Source organism: Kogia breviceps, chromosome X (genome assembly GCF_026419965.1).
Source record: "Kogia breviceps isolate mKogBre1 chromosome X, mKogBre1 haplotype 1, whole genome shotgun sequence".
Lineage (NCBI taxonomy): Eukaryota > Metazoa > Chordata > Mammalia > Artiodactyla > Physeteridae > Kogia > Kogia breviceps.
In genome coordinates, this window is record NC_081330.1 from 43095613 (window position 1) to 43119324 (window position 23712).

At 38.3% G+C, this 23712-nt stretch overlaps 1 protein-coding gene across 1 annotated transcript; it reads left to right on the forward strand.

The window, feature by feature from the left end:
• The first annotated feature begins 3329 nt into the window (after nucleotides 1-3329).
• LOC131748078 (melanoma antigen preferentially expressed in tumors-like) lies at nucleotides 3330-20568 on the forward strand. Its single transcript, XM_067023161.1, has 6 exons — nucleotides 3330-3426; nucleotides 4965-5086; nucleotides 17027-17166; nucleotides 17891-18190; nucleotides 18645-19244; nucleotides 20055-20568. The coding sequence occupies exons 1-6, from the start codon at nucleotides 3330-3332 to the stop codon at nucleotides 20566-20568; spliced, it is 1773 nt and encodes a 590-aa protein (XP_066879262.1).
• The last annotated feature ends 3144 nt before the right edge of the window (nucleotides 20569-23712 follow it).

A 23712-nucleotide genomic window follows, 5' to 3' on the forward strand; every position in this document is an offset into this window, starting at 1 on the left:
TTGCTTTCTATTACTGGTTTCTAATTTGATTCCATCGTGGCTAGGGAACACACTCTGTGAGATTTCAATTCTTCTTTTTTATTTTTATTTTTTAAGTAAATTTATTTCTTTATTTATAGCTGTGTTGGTTCATCGTTGATGCACATGGGGTTTATCTACTTGCAGTTAGCAGGGGATACTCTTCATTGCAGTGCCTGGGCTTCTCATTGCGGTGGCTTCTTCTGTTGCGGAGCATGGGCTCTAGGCATGCGGGCTTCAATAGTTGTGGTTCGTAGGCCCAGGAGTTGGGGCACGCTTGCTTAGTTGCTTCCTGGCATGTGCTCAACATAATAAAGGCCATATATGACAAACCCACAGCAAATATCATTCTCAAAGGTGAAAAACTGAAAGCATTTTCTCAAGGTCAGGAAGAAGACAAGGATGTCCACTCTCACCACTATTATTCAACATAGGTTTGGAAGTCCTAGCCATGGCAATCAGAGAAGAAATAGAAATAAATGGAACCTAATTTGGAAAAGACGTAAAACTGTCAATGTCTGCAGATGACATGGTACTCTACATAGATAATAATAAAGATGCCATCAGAAATCTGCAAGGGCTAATCAATGAATCTGATAAAGTAGCAGGATAGAAAATTAATGCACAGAGATCTCTTGTACTCCTATACACTAACAATGAAAATAAGAAAGATAAATGAAGGAAACACTCCCATTCACCACTGCAAAAAAAGAATAAAATACCTAGGAATAACCTATCTATGGAGGTAAAAGACCTGTACTCAGGAAACCGGAAGACACTGATGAAAGTAATCAAAGATGACAAAAACAGATGGAAAGATATACCACGTTCTTGGATTGGAAGAATCAACAACGGGTGCTGGAAAAACTGGACAGCTACATGTAAAAGAATGAGATTAGAACACGCCCTACCACCAAACACAGAAATAAACTCAAAATGGATTAGAGGGCTTCCCTGGTGGCGCAGTGGTTGAGAGTCCGCCTACTGATGCAGGGGACACGGGTTCGTGCCCCGGTCTGGGAAGATCCCACATGCCGCGGACCGGCTGGGCCTGGGAGCCATGGCCGCTGAGTGTGCACGTCCGGAGCCTGTGCTCCACAATGGGAGAGGCCACAACAGTGAGAGGCCCGCGTACCGTAAAAAGAAAAAAAAAATGGATTAGAAACCTAAATGTAAGACTGGACACTATAAAACTCTTAAAGGAAAACATTGGAAGAACATTCTTTGACATAAATCACAGCAAGATCTTTTTTATCCACCTCCTAGAGTAATGGAAATGAAAGCAAAAATAAACAAATAGGAGTAAATGAAACTCAAAAGCTTTTGCACAGCAAAGGAAACTATGAACAAGACAAAAACACAACCTTCATAATGGGAGAGAGTATTTGCAAGCAAATCAATGGACATAGTATCAGTCTTCAATATATATAAACAGCACATGCAGCTCAATATTAAAAAAATGAACAACCCAATTAAAAAATGGGCAGAAGACCTCAATAGATATTTCTTCGAAGAACATATAGTTGGCCAAGAGGCATAAGAAAAGCTGCTGAACATCACTAATTATTAGAGAAATGCAAATCAAAACTACAGTGAGGTATCACCTCACACCAGGTAGACTGGGCATCATCAGAAAATCTACAAACAACAAATGCTGGAGAGGGTGTGGAGAAAAGGGAACCTCTTGAACTGTTGGTGGGAATATAAATTGATATAGCCACTAGAGAGAGCAATATGGAGGTTCCTTAAAAAAGTAAAAATCGAATTACCATATGGCCCAGCAATCCCACCACTGGTCATATACCCAGAAAAAAACATAATTCAAAAAGACACACGCAACCCAAGACAGCACTATTTACAATTGCCAGATAATGGAATAAACGTAAATGCCCATCGACAGATGAATGGTTAAAGAATATGCGGTATATACATATACAATGGAATATTACTCAGCAAGAAAAAGGAACAAAATTGGGTCATTTGTAGAGACGTGCATGGACCTAGAAACTATCATACAGAGTGAAGTAAGTCAGAAAACAAATATCGTACATTAACACATATATGCGGAATCTAGGAAAATAGTGCAGATGAACAGGTTTGCAAGGCAGAAATAGAGACACAGATGTAGAGAACAAATATATGGACACCAAGGGGAGAAAGTGTTGGGGGGTTGGGGGCGGTGGTGGGATGAATTGGGAGATTGGGATTGACAGGTATCCACTAATATATACAAAATAGATAAGTAATAACTTGCTAAAAATAAATAAATATATAAATATTTTTTTAAAAAATTGCCATGCTCCATTTGAATATGGATAAGGAAATCTTGGAAGAGTTGCTGTGCCTGCCCAAGGTCATGTAGCTTGTGGTACCACTAAGTGGTAAAGCGATAAAACGAGGGATCAAGATTAAGATATTTGATGCCATTACCCCATCTACTGAAAGATGCCATTGTACTGCAAGAATTCCAATGGCCATGGCTTGTCTACCTCTTTACCTGCAATTAGAGTATAAGAAAATATGTTGGGATTCCCTGGTGGAGCAGGGGTTAAGAATCTGCCTGCCAATGCAGGGAACATGGGTGCAAGACCTGGTTCGGGAAGATCCCACAGCCACAGAGGAAATAAACCCTTGCACCACAACTACTGTGCCTGTGATCTAGAGTGTGTGAGCCACAGTTACTGAGCTCCTGTGCCACAGCTCCTGAAGCCCACGGACATAGAGCTCATGCTCTGCAACAAGAGAAGCCACTGCTATGAGAAACCTGTGCACCGCAATGAAGAGTAGCCTCCCCTTTCTGCAACTAGAGAGAGCCCACATGCAGCAACAAAGACCCAAAACAGCCAAAAATAAATTAAAATTAAAAATTAAAAAAAGAAAAAGTGTTGAAGAAAGAAATCAGAAAAAAAATAAACTAAAGCAAAATAAAAACAAAAAAGAAAACAAATGAAAAAACAAAGAAAAACAACTCAGAAAAGCTATGATCAACTGTTAAGGGACATGAAGAAAAGTAAGCCTTGTTTGATAAGGTGACAGAGATGTGAGTTTAGTAAGGAAGGTGGTTATGGGGCTATCTCGGGCAGGCTGTTACAGCAAAACACATAATTATAGGGGAACGTGTTTGGTGAGTTAGGGTTAGAGGCACAAGTGTGGCTGAAGAAAAACTCATTCAACAGATATTCAAGTATCCACTGAACCAGGCATTACTATAGGTGCTTAGGATATGTTAATGAACAAACCAACAAATATTCCTGCCCTCCTGGAATTTATATATTTCCACCATGGGAGATGGCCAATTTACAAAATAGCATATGAATAAAGTGTACTGTATTCCAAAAGGTGGTAAACAACTGGGACCAGAAAAGGAAGCAGACGGGGAAGAAGTGGAATCAGGAGTCCAGGGAGAGGGTTGGAAACAAATACTATTAGCTATCCTTGCAATTGACAGGAGAGTTATTAGCGGGCGACAGTTTTCTCCATTCTGTTGCTTTTGTCAAATGTCAAGGTAAATGCTTATGCTGGCTTTACTGCCCAGAGGCAAGAATACATTTTTCCTATCTTTTGGTGGGGACTCGACCGCTTGCTTGTTTAATATAGCGGAGACCCAGGAACAGTAAAGTCTGACGGCTTTTTGCCATCAGTGGCCACTCGTATTTAAGTTCACACCCACTGTTCTGGAGTCTATCAATTTGGGCATCAGTTCTCTAGGTTTGAGACCTGACCTGGGAGCAACCCTGGCCAGGCGGTGCACAGGCCACATTGAGAGACACTGTGGCAAGGAGATGTACCAGTGTGGCACTGGCGACTGAGAAGAACCCTCTCACACATAAGGCTAGCTCCCGTCAGCCAGTCTGGGTAGGGTTGGGAATCTGGCCCCGCCTCCCAGTACAGCGTAGATTGAGTGATAGGGGGTCACGTGACCTGAGCTGCACCAATCCGAGTCCTTTTCCGGTGAGTTTAACGTTGAGAGGGAACCGTTAAGACGCCCAGTGCCGGCAACACTGAGGCTTGTCCGCTGCGAGCCCTGGAGAGGGAGGAACGTGCTCCTATTGCTGGGCTTCTTGGACAGCTCAAGTTTTTTCAACTCTTGTTCCCCTCAGGTAAATTACAACAGCATTCTTTCTATAAATTACGCCTCTATTGATGTAAATTAAATTACCCAGGGTCAAGGTTTGGGGGTAAAAAGAAAGGCAATCGAACGGATTGCTAGGTCCACTGTCCTGTCCACGCTCCGTACATTCCTCTTTCCTCAGCTGTGATTTGCTTCAGTTGTGTGGCTAATCGTTTCGTGCTCTCGCTTTAAAAACCCTCGAACACCATTCTGCTTCTTAAAAAATAACTTGTATTTCTCCTTTGCACCTCAGTTTTGTTTGCGGTTTGTTTTGATATCTCAGACTTTAAACTGTAAGTATTGAAATGTATGTCTCTCTCTCTCCCCTCCCCCACCTCTCTCTGTCTCTCTCTGGTCTCTAACTCTATATATATATGGTATTTCATTGCTTTTATATTTAAAATGGTTATCTTCTGAAGACCAGATAAATACACATCTGCATCTTGGAGATGACTGCATTTTCATTTATTTTAATGGGCTCTCTTAAGCAGTTTGAAATAGTTTTTTTAATGGATGACGCTGCAGGAGCATTTATCCATCTTCCTAACCGTATTTCAATTAGTTAAACTATTATTAAACAGGGTCCTTTATACAATAACCATTCCTTTAACCACTGAATTTTTTTATTCTTTATTTTGAAATAATTTTAGGCTCAGAGAAACTTTGCAAATGGTATACAAATTCTTCACCCATATTTCCCTAATGTTAAAGTCTTATACAGGCATTGAAAGTTATCAAAATTAGGAAATTAACATTGATGCAGTACTATTAACTAATCTACACACTTTATTTGAATTTCACCATTTGTCCCAGTAATCTCATTTTTCTATTCCAGCATCCCATTCTGGATACCACACTGCATTTGGCCATCATTTCTCCTTAGTCTCCTCCAGGCTGACAGTTCCTAAAGCTTTCTGGGTGGTTCCCAATCTTGACGCTTTTGAAGATACTGGTCAGGTATTTTATAGAATGTCTGTCAACTTGGATTTGTCTGATGTGTTCTTGTTATTTGATTGGACTTATACATTTTTGGCAACAATACCTGGTTTATTCTCCTCCCCTTCATCCCAGTGGTGATGGAGGAATTTCCACCCTAGTGTTATGGGGGTGGCTGAACACAGGACACCTGACACTGGACAGATACTACCCACAGCAGCTTATTAGTAGCGTTTACTCACAGCCTGGGGAGGAGGACACTACTGGCCAGGTAGAGCCTCACAGGAGTCCTATTCTCTGGAAGACAGTGAACAAGCAGGGGCTGTGGGGGGCAGTCTGTATTAGCAAAAGAATGAGGTGACCCTTGGTTCACATGGGAGGATGTGATTGGCTTGTTTGAATACTTCTGTGAGCTGGTAGGGAACTGAAACCCGACAGTCAGGGGAAGCAGGCACTGTGGCTAGTTCCCATGATAAGGCTGGTTCTTTGGCTAGGGGACCTTCTTCCTGGGAGCACAAAAGGGGAATGGGAACCTGTGGTTAGTCCATTTGAGACCCTCTGGGTGTTCCCCCAAATGTCAAGGCATACATGTCATTGTGCCTTAATTTTAGGTCTTATACCACAGCGCTGCAAAAGCGATTCTGTTCCCTTCTCAAAGCATCATGTGAGGGGGTACATGATGTCCATAGGTTGTATTAATGATGATATTCATTTGCAACACTTGATTAAATTAGGGACAACTGTGTTGCTCCATTGTAATGGTACTTTTTTCCTATTTGTAAATAATAAATATCGTGTAGGAAATACTTTCAGACTGTGAAAATAACCTATTTCTTCTCAGAATGTTATTCACGACTTTTAAGATCCATCTGTTGATGTTGCCTACAACAATAATGACTTAATGGTGACTTTCTATTTCCTTATTCCTACTACATTGGTTCATTGGAATTCTGAAGAGCTGTCTTTTCTCCCCCATTTATTTATTTATAAATTTTGAAGTTGTTTACAAAAATTGTTTTATAAAATGTCTTTCAAATTATTGAAGCAAATAACTAATCAAATTATTTATGTCAGTATTGAATCATGAATAACTATGTTATATTGTGACTTATAATGAAATTATATCATTATTTAGTTTCTTGAATTGTTCCAGCTTTGGTGACCGCAAGCTACTTTTGGTGGGGCTGTGTTCTTTCAGCATGACCTGTTCCTTTTTTGTGTACTTCCTTGCTGGCATTGTAAGGTATTCCTGTGCATCTTGTGTTTTTGTCCCCACCACAGCCCTGAAATCAAAACACTTCTTCAAAGAGCCATGCTTCCTTTTCTTGGAAAATGACATTTAGAAACCAATATCTCAGTGTGTGTTCATTTCTATTGCGGTTTTGTTGCTGCTAAGTCCTCCCTCTTCATCCACAAATAAAGGAAATATATTGTATGTAAAAACTCATGCTTACAGATACTTCTCAATTTCTCTACCTATATGTATAGATATTGAAAGCCAGGAGCTCATACTGATCCTTCTTATTTTAATGCATTATAGACTTATTTGTAACGTCTTTGTTCGACCTTGCTCTCCTTATCTTCATTATTTACTTACTTGTTAATTCCTGATATATACATGAAGTAGTTGTAGAAGTGCTAAAAATACACCTGTTAGAAACAGATTTGATAACTTGTGTTTGTGTACAGTTATTTATGTCTTAGGCCTTAGAGGATGCAATCAAAGAAGTACTATTTCCCCAAGATGTTTAGCTTAACTATTTTCTTTATCACCTCTTCAGCTGTGGTTAAGACATTCATTTGTAATATAGTTAGATTAATTTGTTGGTGTTTGTATTTGAGTTTGCCTTCTTCCCACATCTTAGTTGATTTTAATGTTTTATTTACTTCTGGAGTATGTGAAATATTACTGTGATTCAAAGAGTCAGGGCTGCACAGAAACACCTATTAGACAAGTGTCACACTTTGCTCATGCCTTCTAACCCCCTCCCATTCCCCACTTATTTCCCACACTCCCCCTGTAAATACCAATCTCTTTAGTTTCTGGTTTAATCTTTTCTGTATTTACTCTGCACAAATGAACTTATACATATATATATTCTTATATTCCTTTGTTTATTAAATGAAGGATGGCATTTTATAATGCTCCTTTGCACTTTTCCTTTTTCAGTTAACAGCATTCCATAAAAAAAACTCTTTATGCCTTAGAGGTCTTCATTGTTTTTTTTGGTTTTTTTGTTTCTTTTTGTTACAGCTGCATTGGACTCCGCTGACATATATAGGGGCATTTAACTTGTTTTCAACATTGTGCAACTACAAACAATGCTGCAGTGAATAACCTTAGGCACAAGTATTTTTGTGTTGGTGGACATGGATCTTCAAGTTTTATTCCCAGCAGTAGTAGTATTGTTGGGCCAAAAGTTAAGTGCATGTGTAGTTCTGTTACTTATTTCCAAATTTTTCTCCAGAAGGGTTGTACTGGTTTTCACTTCCACTAGCTACTGTGACTGTTTCCCCACAGACTCACTAACAGAACATGTTGCCCTACTTTTGTGACCTTTACTGATGTGCTCCGTGAGAAATGATATCTCGGCATTGTCTTAGTATGCATTTGTCTAATTATGAGAAAGTTTGACTCTCTATTTTGAGGACTGTTTTATATATATTTTTGTGAATTATCTGTTCGTATCTTTTCCCATTATTCTGTAGAAATATTAGCCTTTTGTCCTTCAATACTCAGAGTTCTGCATATACTTGGACTATTATTCATTTCTGTGTGGCTTGCTGCAAATACTTTATCTCAGTTTGTCAGTTGCCTTTTGACTTAGTTATGATGTGTTTGCTGTACATTAAAAAAATCCTTTTGTAGTCACATAGATCATTGTTTTCTTTCATTACCTCTGGAAATTTGAGTCACAGTTAGAAAGCCTTTCCCTACGCTGAGGTTAAAGCAGAGTCCTGCCATATTTTCTTAAAGATTTTGTTATGGTTTCATTTGTTTAGATTCCTAACCCATTTGCAGTTTATTTGTGTGTGTGGTGTGTGATATGGATCTACAATGATTCTTTTCCCAGATGTCTCAGTTGTTCCAGCAGCATTTATTGAACGTCCCTCTTCGCCTCAGTGATTTTAAGTGCCCTTTCATCATATACTGAAATTTCCATATATTATTGTTTTTTTTTCTGGATTTTCTATTCTGTTTCACCAGACTATTTGTCTACTCATGTACCAATACCACAGTGTTATAATTACTGAGGCTTTATAGTGTGCTTTAATGTCTGGTATCATTACTCCCCACTTATAGGTTTTCTTTTTCACTTATATCCTTGCTATCCTTGCATGATTTTTTTTAAAAATATATTAATTTTATTATCCATTTATCTAAGTCCATATAAACGTTTGCTGATACTTTTGAGATTATATTAAATTTATACATCAGTTTAGGGAGAACCGACCTCTTTTTAATGTTGAGTTATTCTATCCAAGAACTTTGACCAATGTCTTTATCTTTATTCACGTTTCCTTCTGTGTCGTTCAGGAGTGTCTAAAATTTTTCCTTGCATAAATGCTCTCATTAAGTTTATTTCTACACATTTAAGTTTTGTTTTTGCTATTGTATATGGAATTTTCTCTACTAAAGTATCCTCCAGCTGTGTGTGTGTGTGTGTGTGTGTACACAAAGACCATTGACTTTTGTATGTAACTTTATATCCTACTACCTTGCTGATTTCTCTTATTGTTTTACTTAATCTGTCATTATTTCTGTAGTGCTTTTTAGGTGTACGGTAATATCATCTGCACACAGACGTGGCTTTACTTCTTGTTATTCATTCTCATAAGTCAACTGACTAATGCTTGTAGTTGAAGATTGAACAGGAATGATATAATGGGCATACTTTTCTTGTTCCTGACTTTATTGCAAAACCTCTGGTAGTCCCCCTCTAAGTAAAATACTGGCATGAGGAATTAATTATATATCTTTCATCATGTTAAGAATGCATCCCTCTTTCCCATTTCTTGAGGGTTTTTTTTTTTCTTAACATGAATGGGTGTTGATGTTTCCCAAGGATTTGTTTGGCATCTGTGGTTTTAATCATATGATATTTGTCCTTAATTATATTACTACAGTGAATGATATCAATGGAATTCCTCATACAGAACCAGCCTTGTATTAATGGAACAAATTGCACTTGATCACAGTATATTAGTTTCTAAATGTATTGTTGGATGTTTGATAATATTCTATATAGTAATTTGGTATCTATGTTTTACCTGTTAGCATCCTACTGGCTTCATAAAAGAAGTTAGGGAAGCTTCCTTCCTTTCTAATGTTCTTATGTAACTCATAGAGCTTTGGTACTATTTAAACTTTGATGGTTTACTAGAATTCACCTGTAAAACCATCTGAGCAAGGTGCTTCTTGGGGGTATTGCTGTAATAACTTTATTTCTTCTATGAAAATTGCCTAATTTAAGCTTTCTAACACTAGAATCAGAATTTTGGTAATCTGTATTTATCTAGGAAGTTACGTATGTCATATAGATTTTCAAGTTTATTTGCATAGAGGTTGGCACAATAATCTCTTCTTTCTGTTTCAGTGATTATTTCTCCTTTGTCATTTCTTATTTTGTGTATGTGTGATCTCTCCCTTTCTTCTTTCATCAAGCCATCTAGGGTTTTGTCAGTTTTGGAAAACAAGATTTCCTTTTTCTATTTTGTATCTCATTCATTTCTGCTTTTATGTTTTGCTTTCTTTAGTTGTTCTTTTTTTCTAGTTGTTTTTTTTTTCATTTTTTGAGGCCATACTTTAATTCATTTATCTTCATTCTTCCATTTTTACTCATAAAAGTGTGTACTATAATAATTTGCCTCAGATCACCACTCTAAATGTATCTCAAAGATGCCGATATGTAGTTTTTCATAGTCATTGTTTTATCAAATTTCTTTACAACTTTAGTTTGCATCTCCTCTTATATTTAACCTTTTTAAAGAGAAGCTTCAAAAGTTTTTTTCAGGTAGAAAGGCCTTTATCTTTTCAATTTTTGTTACTAACTTTTATTTTATTTGTGTGACAGAGGATTGTTTGTACTAATTCTACTTTATAGAAAGTAATTATCTAATGTCTGTGAGATAATTATGATCCATTTTTGACCAGAATATATTCCCTATATAACATTATTGATTAGATTTCTCTTTCTTTTTATATGACTTGATCAGCCTTAGACTGAATTTGGTGTATTAAATCTCCTACTGGTACTCTTTCCTGTTAGTATTATTATTTTATCTACAACTCCTTGCATTTTTGCTTTATAAATGTGTTTGTTATTGGTGCATAAATATTCTTAAGGGTTATATCTTCATTGTAAGTTTTGGCTTTTATCATTAAGACATGTTTTTGGTCACCTTAATGCTTTCTTTAAATTATCCTGAACCACCTCTTTTCTTAACACTTTACTCTCTGGTCTATGCATTTTTTTCCTCCAGTATCATTTGACACTCACCTACTGCATTATGATAAAATGTTTGTTTTATTTTCTTCTACTTCTCTCCCTTCTCTCATTTTTAGTTGCACAGTGTCTGTGTTCTTTTTTTTCACGGCATAAAACTTTTGTACATTAGTCTTCTCCCCTTTCCTCCACCTTGATTTTATTATTGTATGTACAATACTTACCTTTAGGTATTTTGGTGAAGTTTTCCTTCTCTTCGCATTGGGATCTCAGTCCCAGTTCCTCTTTTACATTACTTGGCAAATATTCTGTAAAGAGATGTATAGGAAATATTGTAAGTTCCTGGGTCACAGTGTCGCTGTCTCGGTACTCAACTTTGCTACCCAAGTGCCAAAGCATTCATAGACAATACAGAAATGATTGATCATGACTTTGTTCCAATAAAACTTTATTTACAAAATCAAGCAGTGGGCTGGATTTGGCTCAGTGGGCCAGTTAGCTGACCCCTGCTCTAGTAGCTTCCTTAGGAAGGGCTGAGGGTGCAGAATTTCCTAAGTTTCTACAAGTTGAAAAGCTTTCTCTGTAGGCTGTGATACTTAAAGGACACCCCAGTTGGTTATAAATTCTTTGCTTCAGCCTTTCTTTTTAGTCAATCTCTGTGTTTTGATTTTTAAAAATATTCTCTTTAAGGTGGGTTTCATATCCTCCAATGCTTGCTTGAGTATAATTAATTTTGTTTGGAGTGTTGACTTCCAGTCTTGTTCTCCTTCATGGTTGTTTAATATGTATGCGCTTTTGTTTCCTCATTTTTTTTATAAAGTTTGGTATGGAATTCCCTTCATTCTGTTCATCTGTATGATATTGGTTTTATCGACAAGATTCCTAGTTTAATAATGTGATTATTTTTGTTAGTACAGCAAAGTCCAGATACTTTTTATTTTGTTTGCTTGTTTAGGTGATGAAGGGAGAAGTCCTGAGTGCTCTGATTTTGCTGTTCTCTTATGTCTTGCAAGATCCTTTATTTTCCCCTTTTGTTTATTTTCTCCGTCATTACCCAAGCACCAACAGATGCTTCTCCCTAACCCTTTGACTTTATTCTTCCCTACGAGTTATATCTTTCAATAACTGCACTTTAAATCATCCCTGTCCCTTCATAAGCTCTGATTTTGGAGTGCCTTCCCTGTAGTCCGGGCTGTCATATTCTAGGACACCTTTTTGGTATTTTTAGATGTATTCTGGGCCTCGTCATTCTGCTGTAATTTTAGATCACCTTTCAGCCCTTTTCCATCTTCTTTCCTGTCTCTTGGCAGCTTTTCTTGGTCTGTCTTTTTGTTTTCCACTAAGCCTAGTAATGGGAATGTGACAAATATTATGCCAGGATTCATGAATTTCGTTTTTTACTCACAATTCTTTTGAATTTTTGGCCTTATCCATTTTAAAGTAATGATGAGGGTGTAGCTTTTGTGTAGATGTACATTTCCCTTCTTATTGATTTGTATCTTTTGGGGAGAAAAGATTGTTTTTAAAATTGTTATTAGATTTTAATTGCTTTACAGTGGTGTGCCAGCTCCTGCCTTATAACAAAGTGAATCAGTTATACATACACATATGTCCCCATACCTCTTCCCTCTTGCATCTCCCTCCCTCCCACCCTCCCTATCCTACCCTTTTAGGTGATCACAAAGCAACGAGCTGATCTCCCTGTGCTGTTCTGCTGCTTCCCACTAACGATTTATTTTATGTTTGGTACTGTATATATGTCCATGACACTCTCTCACTTTGTCCCAGCTTACCCTTCCCCCTCCCTATATCCTCAAGTCCAGTGTCTAGTCGGTCTGCATCTTTGTTCCCTTCTTCCTCCTAGATTCTTTTAACCATTTTCTTTTCTTTCTTTTTTTTTAGATTCCATATATATGTTTTAGCACATGGTATTTGTTTTTCTCTTTCTGACTTACCTCACTCTGTATGACAGTCTTTAAGTCCATCCACCTCACTACAAATAACTGAGTTTCGTTCCTTTTATGGCTGAGTAATATTCCATTGTACATATGTGCCACATCTTCTTTATCCATTCATCTGTTGATGGACACTTAGGTTGCTTCCATGTCCTGGCTATTGTAAATAGAGCTGCAATGAACATTGTGGTACATGAATCTTTTTTAATTATGGATTTCTCAGGACATATGCCCAGTAGTGGGATTTCTGGGTCATATTCTATTCTATTTTTAGTTTTTAAGGAACCTCCATGCTGTTCTTCATAGTGGCTGTATCAATTTACATTCCCACTAACAGTGCAAGAGGGTTCCCTTTGCTCCACACCCTCTCCAGCATTTATTGTTTGTATATTTTTTGACGATGGCCATTCTGACTGGTGTGAGATGATATCTCATTGCAGTTTTGATTTGAATTTCTCTAATGATTAATGATGTGGAGCATTCTTTCATGTGTTTGTTGGCAATCTGTATATATTTGTGGGGAAATGTTTCTTTAGGTCTTCTGCCCATTTTTGGATTGGGTTGTTTTTTTTTTTTTTTGATATTGAGCTGCATGAGTTGCTTGTATACTTTGGACATTAATCCTTTGTCAGTTGCTTCATTTGCAAGTATTTTCTCACATTTTGAGGGTTGTCTTTTCGTCTTGTTTATGGTTTCCTTTGCTGTGCAAAAGCTTTTAAGTTTCACTGGGTCCCATTTTTTTATTTTTGTTTTTATTTCCATTTCTCTAGGAGGTGGGTCAAAAAGGATGTTACTGTTATTTATGTCATACCGTGTTCTGCCTCAGTTTTCCTCTAAGATTATGATGGTGTCTGGCTTTACATTTAGGTCTTTAATCCATTTTGAGTTTATTTTTGTGTATGGTGTTAGGGAGTGTTCTAATTTCATTCTTTTACTTGTAGCTGTCCAGTTTTCACAACACCACTTATTGCAGAAGCTCTCTTTTCTCCACTGTATATTCTTGCTTCGTTTATTGAATTATGGTCACCATATATGCATGGGTTTTTCTCTGGTCTTTCTATCCTGTTCCATTGATCTATATTTCTCTTTTTTGTGCCAGTAAAATACTGTCTTGATTACTGTAGCTTTGTGGTATTTACTGAAGTCAGGGAGCCTGATTCCTCCAGCTCTGTGTTTCTTTGTCAAGATTGCTTTGGCTATTCGGGGTCTTTTGTTTTTCCATTCAAATCGTGAAATATTTTTGTTCTAATTCTGTGAAAAATGCCAGTGGTAGTTTGATAGGGGTTGCATTGAATCTGTAGATTGCTTTGCGTAGTACAGCCATTTTCACAATGTTGATTATTCCAATCCAAGAACATGGTATATCTCTCCATCTATTTAATCATCTTTAATTTCTTTCATCAGTTTCTTATAATTTTCTGCATACAGATTTTTGTCTCCTTAGGTAGGTTTATTCCTAGATATATTATTCTTTTTGTGGATGTGTTAAATGCGAGTGTTTCCTTAATTTCTCTTTGAGTTTTTAATCATTAGTATATAAGTATGCAAGAGATTTCTGTGCTTCCATTTTGTATCCTGCTGCTTTACCAAATTCATTGATTAGCTCTAGTAGTTTGCTGGTAGCATCTTTCGGATCATCTATGTATAGTATCATGTCATCTGCAAACAGTGACAGCTTTACTTCTTCTTTTCTAATTTAGATTCCTTTTATTTCCTTTTCTTCTCTGATTGCTGTGGCTAAAACTTCCAAAATTATGTTGAATAATAGGGGTGTGAGTGGGCAACCTTGTCTTGTTCCTGATCTTAGTGGAAATGTTTTCAGTTTTTCACCATTGAGAATGATGTTGTCTGTGGATATGTCATATATGGCCTTTATTATGTTGAGGAAGGTTCTCTCTATGCCTACTCTCTGGAGGGTTTTTATCATAAATGTGTGTTGCATTTTATCAAAAGCTTTCTCTGCATCTATTGAAATGATCATATGGTTTATCTATTTCAGTTTTTTAATATGGTGTATCACATTGATTTATTTGCATATACTGAAGAATCCTTGCATTCCTAGGATAAACGCCACTTGATCATAATGTATGATCCTTTTATTGTTCTGCCAGATTCTGTTTGCAAGCATTTTGTTGAGAAATTTTGCATCTATGTTCATCAGTGATATTGGCCTGTAGTTTTCTTTCTTTGTGACATCTTTGTCTGTTTTGGTATCATAGTGATGGTGGTCTCGTAGAATGAGTATGGGAGTGTTCCTCCCGCTGCTGTATTTTGCAAGAATTTGAGAAGGATAGGTGTTAGCTCTTCTTGAAATGTTTCCTAGAATTCGCCTGTGAAGCCAACTTATCCTGGGTTTTTGTTTGTTGGAAGATTTTTAATCAGTTTCAATTTCAGTGCTTGTGATTGGTCTGTTCATATTTTCTATTTCTTCCTGGTTCAGTCTTGAAAGGTTGTGCATTTCTAAGAATTTGTCCCTTTTTTTGCAGGGTGTCCATTTTATTGGCATAGTGATGCTTGTAGTAATCTCTGATGACCCTTTGTATTTCTGCAGTGTCAGTTGTTATTTCTCCTTTTTCATTTCTAATTCTATTGATTTGAGTCTTCTCACTTTTTTACTTGATGAGTCTGGCTTATGGTTTATCAATTTTGTTTATCTGCTCAAATAACAAGCTTTTAGTTTTATTGATCTTTGCTATCATTTCCTTCATTTCTTTTTCATTTATTTCTGATCTGAACATTATGATTTCTTTCCTTCTGTGAAGTGTGGGGTTTATTTGTTCTTCTTTCTCTATTTGCTTTATGTGTAAGTTTAGGTTGTTTATTTGAGATGTTTCTTGTTTCTTGAGGTAGGATTGTATTGCTATAAGCCGTCCTCCTAAAACTGCTTTTGCTGCATCCCATAGGTTTTGGGTCATCTTGTTTTCATTGTCATTTGTTTTTGCTGTTTTTTGATTTCCTCTTTGATTTCTTCAGTGACGTCTTGGTTATTTATTAGTGTATTGTTTAACCTCCCGGTGTTTGTATTTCTTACAGATATTTTCCTGTAATTGATATCTAGTCTCCTAGCGTAGTGTTCGGAAAAGATAGTTGATAAGATTCTAATTTTCTCTAAATTTATCAAGGCTTGATTTTTCACCCAAGATATGATCTATCATGGAGAATATTCCATGAGCATTTGAGAAGAATGTGTATTCTGTTGTTTTTGGATGGAATATCCTATAAATATCAATTAAGTCCATCTTGTTTAATGTATTATTTAAAGCTTGTGTTTCCTTATTTATTTTCATTTTGGATGATCTGTCCATTGGTGAAATTGGGGTGTTAAAGTCCCCTATTATGATTGGGTTACTGTTGATTTCCCCTTTTATGGCTGTTAGTATTTTCATTTTGTAGTGAGGTGCTCCTATGTTGGGTGTGTAAATATTTACAATTTTTATATCTTCTTCTTGGACTGATCCCTTCTTGATCATTATGTAGTGTCCATCTTTGTCTCTGGTAATAGTCTGGTAAAAGTTTATTTTGTCTGATATGAGAATTGCTACTGCAACTTACTTTTGCTTTCCATATGCATGGAATATCTTTTTCCATCCCCTCACTTTCAGTCAGTATGTGTCCCTAGGTCTGAAGTGGGTCTCTTGTAGACAGCATATATACCGGTGTTCTTTTTGTATCCATTCAGCAAATCTATGTCTTTTGCTTGGAGCACTTAATCCATTTACATTTAAGGTAATTATCAATATGTATGTTCCTTTTACCATTTTGTTAATTGTTTTGGGTTTTTTTATTGTAGGTCTTTTCCTTCTGTTGTGTTTCTTGTCTAGAGAAGTTCCTTTAGCATTTGTTGTAAAGCTGGTTTTGTGGTGCTGAATTCTCTTAGCTCTTGCTCGTCTGTAAACCTTTTAATTTCTCCTTCCAATCTGAATGAGATCCTTTCTGGGTAGAATAATCTTGGTTGTAGGTTTAGCTCTTACATCACTTTAAATATGTCCTGCCGCTCCATTCTGACTTGCAGAGTTTTTGCTGGAGGATCAGCTGTTTACCTTATGGGGATTCCCTTATGTGTTACTTGTCATTTTTCCCTTGCTGCTTTTAATATTTGTTCTGTGTATTTATTTTCTTTTTGCGTGATACGTGGGCCTCTCATTTTTGTGGCCTCTCCCATTGTGGAGCACAGTCTCTTGACACACAGGCTGGGCGGCCATGGCTCACGGGCCTAGCCGCTTCACAACATATGGGATCTTCCTGGACCGGGGCACAAACCTATGTCCCCTGCATAGGTAGGTGGACGCTTCAACCACTTCACCACGAGGGAAGCCCAGTATTTAATTTTTGATAGTTTGTTTAATATGTGTCTTGGCATGTTTCTCATTGGATTTATCCTGTATGGGACTCTCTGTGCTTCCTGGACTTGATTGACTATTTCCTCACGCCCTTATCTGGAGCTCCTTTAAGTAGCACTCTTAAACCCTCTCCTCATGAACCAGAAAACAAAGTGGCAAGAAAAAGTCTCTTGTCTCTTCGCCAACTCAAAACTTTTTCCCAGACTCCCTTTCCACTAGCTGTGGTGCACTAGCCCCCTTCAGTCTGTGTTCACACAGCCAACCCCAGTCCTGTCCCTTGGATCCGACCTCCGAAGTCAGAGCCTCAGCTCCCAGCCCCCGCTCACCCTGAGTAGTGAGCAGAAAATCCTCTCGGGCTGGTGAGTGCTGGTCGGCACCGATCCCCTGTGCGGTAATCTGTCCGCTTTGCCCTCTGCACCGCTGTTGCTGCACTCACCTCCATGGCTCTGAAGCTCCCACCCTTGCCACCAGCAGCCTCTGCCCATGAAGGGGCTTCCTGGTGTGTGGAAACCTTTCCTCCTTCACAGATCCCTCCCACTGATGCAGGTGCTCTCCCTATTCTTTTGTCTCTGTTTTTTCTTTTTTCTTTTACCCTTTCGAAGTCATTGGGGAGTTTCTTTCCTTTTAGGAGGTCTGAGGATTTCTGCCAGCATTCAATTGGTGTTCAGTAGTAATTCCACATGTAGATGTATTTCTGATGTATTTGTGGGGAGGAAGGTGATCTCCACGTCTTACTCTTCCACCATCTTGAAGTTCCTCAGGAGGAAATAATTTGAGGAAGGCATCTAGGTTTTCAGCATTGTCTTCTGCTAACTTATCTCTGATACCTAATGGCATTTTATCTCATGTAAGTGTGTGTGTGTGTGTGTGTGTGTGTGTGCATGCGTGTGTGTACACATATATAATTAAATATACACACAAGTCCATTTTCATTCTATTCCTATAGTAGAGGTCACTTGAGTTGACCCTATCATGCACCACAAACTTATTCAATAAGTATTTTGTCCATAGGTAACCCTGGAAGCAAACAAGTGACTATAGATATCTTCTCAGGATTTCTAAATATTCTCCACTCTGAAGCAGGTTTTTGAAGATGGACCAAAACACCACAGACACACTCCTAGAGCTTGCTGCAAAGAGTCTGCTGAATAATGAGCCTGCAGCTATCCATGCCCTGGACGAAATCCCAAGAGAACTCTTTATTCCATTGTTCAAAGCTTCCTTTCGGGGTGGGCATAAGATGATGCTAAAGGCAATGGTGAGGGTTTGGCCTTTTCGCTGTCTCCATATTGGATCATTGAACACACGAGAGTCATACTATGACATCTTGGAAGCCATGATTGATGGTCTGCAGATCATTCCTGCCCGGAACTCTTCCTCTTGGTAAGACTATGACCAGTAGAGATACAGGGAGTCAGCAGGAGGGTATGCTGGAGCCTGGGGCAGGGGAATACCTAACCGTCTCCCAACAGTAGCCAATGGTGAATACTGCAGTCTTTGCAGAGCTGTCAGTCAGCAGTTGGAGTCACCTTCTGGACTCCATTGCCTTATAGAGTTGATTATAGAGTAGAGGTGTTTGAGGATACTCTGAATGGAATTGAGTGTGATTACACAGAAGTGAAACATGGACATTGAGACAGGGAAAGACCGGAGGTGAAGGAGTCGGTTGGGAAAGGAAGAAAGATGCTGTATTTGTGTGGAAAGAACTTCTTGGTGAATGGGAATGAAGTGAAAACCAGGGTTAAAATGTTCTGTCCCTGCTTCCCATCATAGATCTTGCTGGGTTATATTAAAATCTGCAATCTCTCATGTGTTCTATCTCTTCTTTTACTTACAGGGGGCCCAAACTGAGGATCCTAGATTTAAGGAGTGACCTAGACTGTGAGACAATATGCCGTGAGATTGGGACCGCATTCTCTTTCTGTTTTCAGTCATGCATGTACTCTCAGCACTCTATCCTTAAGAGAGAAGCTCAGCAGAGTGTCAGTAGCCTCAGGATTAGTAATTCCGGGTCTGAGCCTCAGTCAGCACAGGAACCCATGGAATTACTAGTGGATATTTTCCTCAATAGAACCTTGAGAACAGAGCAATTCCTCTCTTTCCTTTGTAGTAAAGTTCAGCAGAACTTTGGGTCCTTGCATCTCTGCTGCAGAGATTTGCACATCGATAGAATATCTGCCCACAAAAGTACCCTGCAGTTTCTGGATCTGGTGTGCATTGATCACCTGGAAATAGATCAGGCTAATCTGAGTGAAGTCATCCCCATTTTGGCTGAGGTGATCCACCTGGACAGCCTTACCCTGGGTAACATCCCTTTTAAATCTTATAAGAGAAGGACATTCAGATCTTTTCTCCTCTGCCTTCGGCGGCTGCACAATCTCCAAGAGCTCAGCTTGACTTTCTTCTGCCTCACAGATCTACTGCACAGAGTGCTCAGGTGAGGGGTTGGGGCGGAACTTGGGTTCCCTGAACACCTCATTGTTAAGACAGAAGAGACCATTCTTGGGTCTTCATAAGCTCCTTGTAACCCATTTCTCTTTTAGTCACAGCATATAGGCACTGCTGGGATTTTGAACCTAGATGGGGGAGAGAGGGGTACATTATGGTGAGCAGCAGATGAGGTTAGAAAAGGAAGCTGTGCTCATTCATTCATTCATTCATTCAGTGACCAGGGGCAGACATTATAATAAGTCTGTAAATATATTGGTGAAAAGGACTCAGTCCTTCTCCTATTGGACTTTACATCTCTGTAGAGAGGAATGGGAGGCATTCAGATGGAGAAACATTAAGCTATAGGACTAATGCACATGCCTATGGATGGTCCTCAATAGTTAACACTGCCCCAAAGGCTTAGACCCTGAATGGAGAGCTTGTCATCTGGAAACTAATCAACGGAAACCCTCAATGGTTGCTTTCCCAGACCCATCCTCGCCAAATAAGTGAATCAGATCCAACACTGATTATGTCATATATACTAAGTGCATGTAATTTCTTCACTTAACCTTTGCCGCAGTTCTGTATAATAATTACTGCTGTGCACATTTTCAAGATTAAAACCCTGTACCTCAGAGTGGTAAAGTAACTTCTCAGGGTCACAAATCTATAAAGTCTGATCCCAAAGTCCACATTGTTAACCACCTATTGCAAACCATGAACACAGGAGTTTATTCTAGAACCTTAGGTACCTATAATTTGGGGCTCATTGCCCTCATTCTTCTGAAATAACCTTACATTTTTCTCTCTATAGAGTTGTTCCACCTGAGTTGGATGCACTGTATCTACCTTTCTGTAGCCTTTCTCACAGAGATGTCACTGTCCTGTCCCAGAGCTCTCAGGCCACCCACCTAAGGGTATTGAGTCTCAGTAACAACCAGATCTTCTCAGAAGTTTATGAGCCCTTCCAGACTCTGCTGGAGAAGCTCTCAAGCACCCTGCAACATCTGGAGATAAATAATTGCATGATAACTGATTCTACTCTCTCTGCCATCCTCCCAGCCCTGAGCCACTGTACCCACCTCCGTGTCCTTAGCTTTGCCCACAATCCCATTACGATGCCTGTGCTCAAGAGCCTTCTGCAGCACTTGACACCATTGATGACGCTGAAGTATGTGACTTATCCTGTCCCTGTCCATTGCTACGAGGAATGGAGTTTTCCTGACACTTTGGACAGACAGAAACTTGCTGAAGTTCAGGCTCAGTTGGAGGAGATGCTGCATGGGGCACAGCGGGATGACATGAACTGGGCCACTTGTTCAGAGTGATTTCCACTGTACAAGGAGGTGTTTCAACACTGATGTGTGGCCATTAAAGCATTCACTTTTTTTTCTTTTTGCCTGAAACACAAGTTTGTAGAGACACATGTAAAGTTCTACTGTTTTAGGAAAATGGGGTTAGGAACACTTGATATATAAACTGATCTCTATAAAAGGGGAACTTTAAAAAGAAAATAGAGGAATTTGAACGGTCCGCTGGATCTCCTGCCCACTGCCCTCTACATCTTCTGGTTACTAACCACAGTGTTGGGTATGTGACATAAGGTGACCCAGTCATGGTACATCATTTCCTTATCCACACTGATTGGTTCACTTATCCATTTATGGGCACTTGACACAAGTCAGATCAATTGAAACTCTTCCTAGAGCTGGTAGTTGTTGAATAATTTTACCCTCTAGGGACCTGCAAACTTCTTGTGTTCCTGTTTACCTCAGGTGGCTTATGAGAATCCATATGCAACTAAAAGGAAACAAAGAAACAATGCCCACTACCTACTGGTATCTTCATCAGCATATTGCTGCCTGATTTCCCAGGTCTCGGACCCCTGGCTCAGTTATTCCTTATTCCACACTCATTCACCAAGTATCTGTTATGATTTAGGTACTTTTCCAGGTGCTAAGAAAGATAAAGTCCCTCATCTCATTCAGAGTAGAGACATTCCTATGATTTATCAGTTTCTCTACTCTTTCTTAGAGGACTTGTGAAATTATTTATTCCCCCATAACAGAGTATATTTCCACTTTTTCCCCTTACAGAGTCTGCTCAAATGATATTGCCCTTTTTATGCTTTTGGATAGCTGCTCAGGCCTCAGGTTATGGTGTAAATGTTACCTCCTCAGATGGGTTTTCTCTTACTTCCCGGTTTAAGTAGATTTATCCAACAGCTGCATTTTCTTAAAGTACAATGTACATTTCCTTCATGGTACACATTATTGCATATGTATTTGTTCCCTCTGCTCTTCTACTAGAGTTGCAGTGCTCAGTATGTTGCACCCTAAGCATATGTGGCTTCTGAACTCTAGAAATCTGGCTACGATCAAATGTGATATACACTCAGTGTTGAATGCACACTGTGTATCCCAGAGTTAGTAAGAAACAAAGGATGGAGAATAATTAATTGATAATTTACCTGTGTTGTTGACATGTTGAAATGATAACATACTGCACATCAAAGGCAGTAAAGATAAAAGAATGTAAATGAAATTCTTTATATCCTTACATGTTCAAGTGATACATTGTATTCCAAAGACTTAGTAATAAAAATGTTATAATAATTACCTGTTTATATGTCTACATGTCAACGTTATAAAACATTGCATTTCAAAGACTAATTGAGAGAAAATAAAGTTAATTAATCGGTGGTTCCTCCTGTTTATATGTTGAAATGGTAACATAGAAAATGTCAATGATCTGATAACAGAAAAGAATGAAAAAGGAGTTAGTATTTTGTGTATAGTGTTTCCTTGTTGAAATGAAAACAGATTGCATTTTCCTTGTTGAAATGAAAACAGATTGCAATTTAAAGACTTAGTAAGAAAGAAGAATGTGAAAGTATTGAATAATGTTTACATAGTTTCCTTGTTGAAATGATAACACACACATTTTAAAGACTCAGTAAAAAATTGTTTACACTTATTTTTTCTTATTGCTTACATGTTGAAGTGATAAACTGCATTTCAAAAACAGAGAAAATGTTAAAATTAATTAATAATTAATAAAAAACTTAATAACTTACCTGCATTTTGCTACTGCATTTCTTTATTTTTTGTGGTACATGGGCCTCTCACCACTGTGGCCTCTCCCTTTGCGGAGCACAGGCTCCGGACGCGCAGGCCCAGCGGCCATGGCCCACAGGCCCAGCTGCTTTGCGGCACATGGGATCCTCCCGGACCGGGGCACGAACCCGCATCCCCCGCGTTGGCAGGCGGACTCTCAACCACTGTGCCACCAGGGAAGCCCGTTACTGCATTTCTGACTTAGAAAAACAAACGTTAAATGAATTGTATATGTTGTTGCTTTCTTCAAATGATAACACATGGCATTTCAAAGACATCATAAAATAAGAATGCAACAAGGCCATGATATCCTAACACCAAAACCAGACAAAGACACTACAGGAAAAGGAAATGAGAGGGCAATATCTTTGATGAATACAAATGAAAATGTCCTGGACAAAATATTAGCAAAACAAATCCAACAATATATCAAAAGGACCATACACCATAAATCACGTAGGATTTATTCCAGGGTCACAAGGATGACTCAGCATTTGCAAATCAGTCAGTGTAAGACACTACATCAACAAAATGATAGATGAAAATCACATGATTATCTCAATAGACTCAGGAAAAGCTTTTGACACAATTGAACATCCATTCATGACAACAACTCTCAACAAAGTGTGTATAGAGGGAACATGTCTCAACATGATAAGGGCATTTATGACAAACACACAGCCAACATCATAGTGAATGGCGAAAAGCTGATAGACTTTCCACTAAATTCGGGAACAAGGCAAGGATTCCCACTCTCACCACTTATATGTAACATAGTATTAGAAGTCCTAACCAATGCAATCAGATGAAAATAGAAATAAGAGTTACCCACACTGGAAGGGAAAAGGTAAAACGGTTACTCTTTGCGGATGGCATGATACTTTGCATAGAAAGTTCTAAAGCCTCCACCCCAAAATTATTAGAACTAACGAATGAATTCAGCAAACTTTCAAGATCCAAGATTAACATTCAAAGATCTGTTGCATTTCTATACATTTATAATGAAATATCACAAACAAAGGTTTGTTTTTAAAAAAAAAAAAAACTCGGTTTAAAATCTCATTAAAAAGAATAAAACACCTAGGAGTAAACCTAACCAGGGAGGTGAAAGCCCTGTCTGAAAAATATGAAACACTGTTGCAGGAAACTGAAGATGAATAAAGAAAGGGAAAGATATCCCATGCTGTTGAATTGGAAGAAATAATATTGTTAAAATGTCCATACTTCCCAAAGTAATCTACAGATTTAATGCAATCCCTATCATATACCCATGCCATTTTTCACAGAACCAGAACCAAGAATCCAGAAATTCATATGGAACCACAAGAGACCCCAAATTGCCAAAGCAATCTTGAG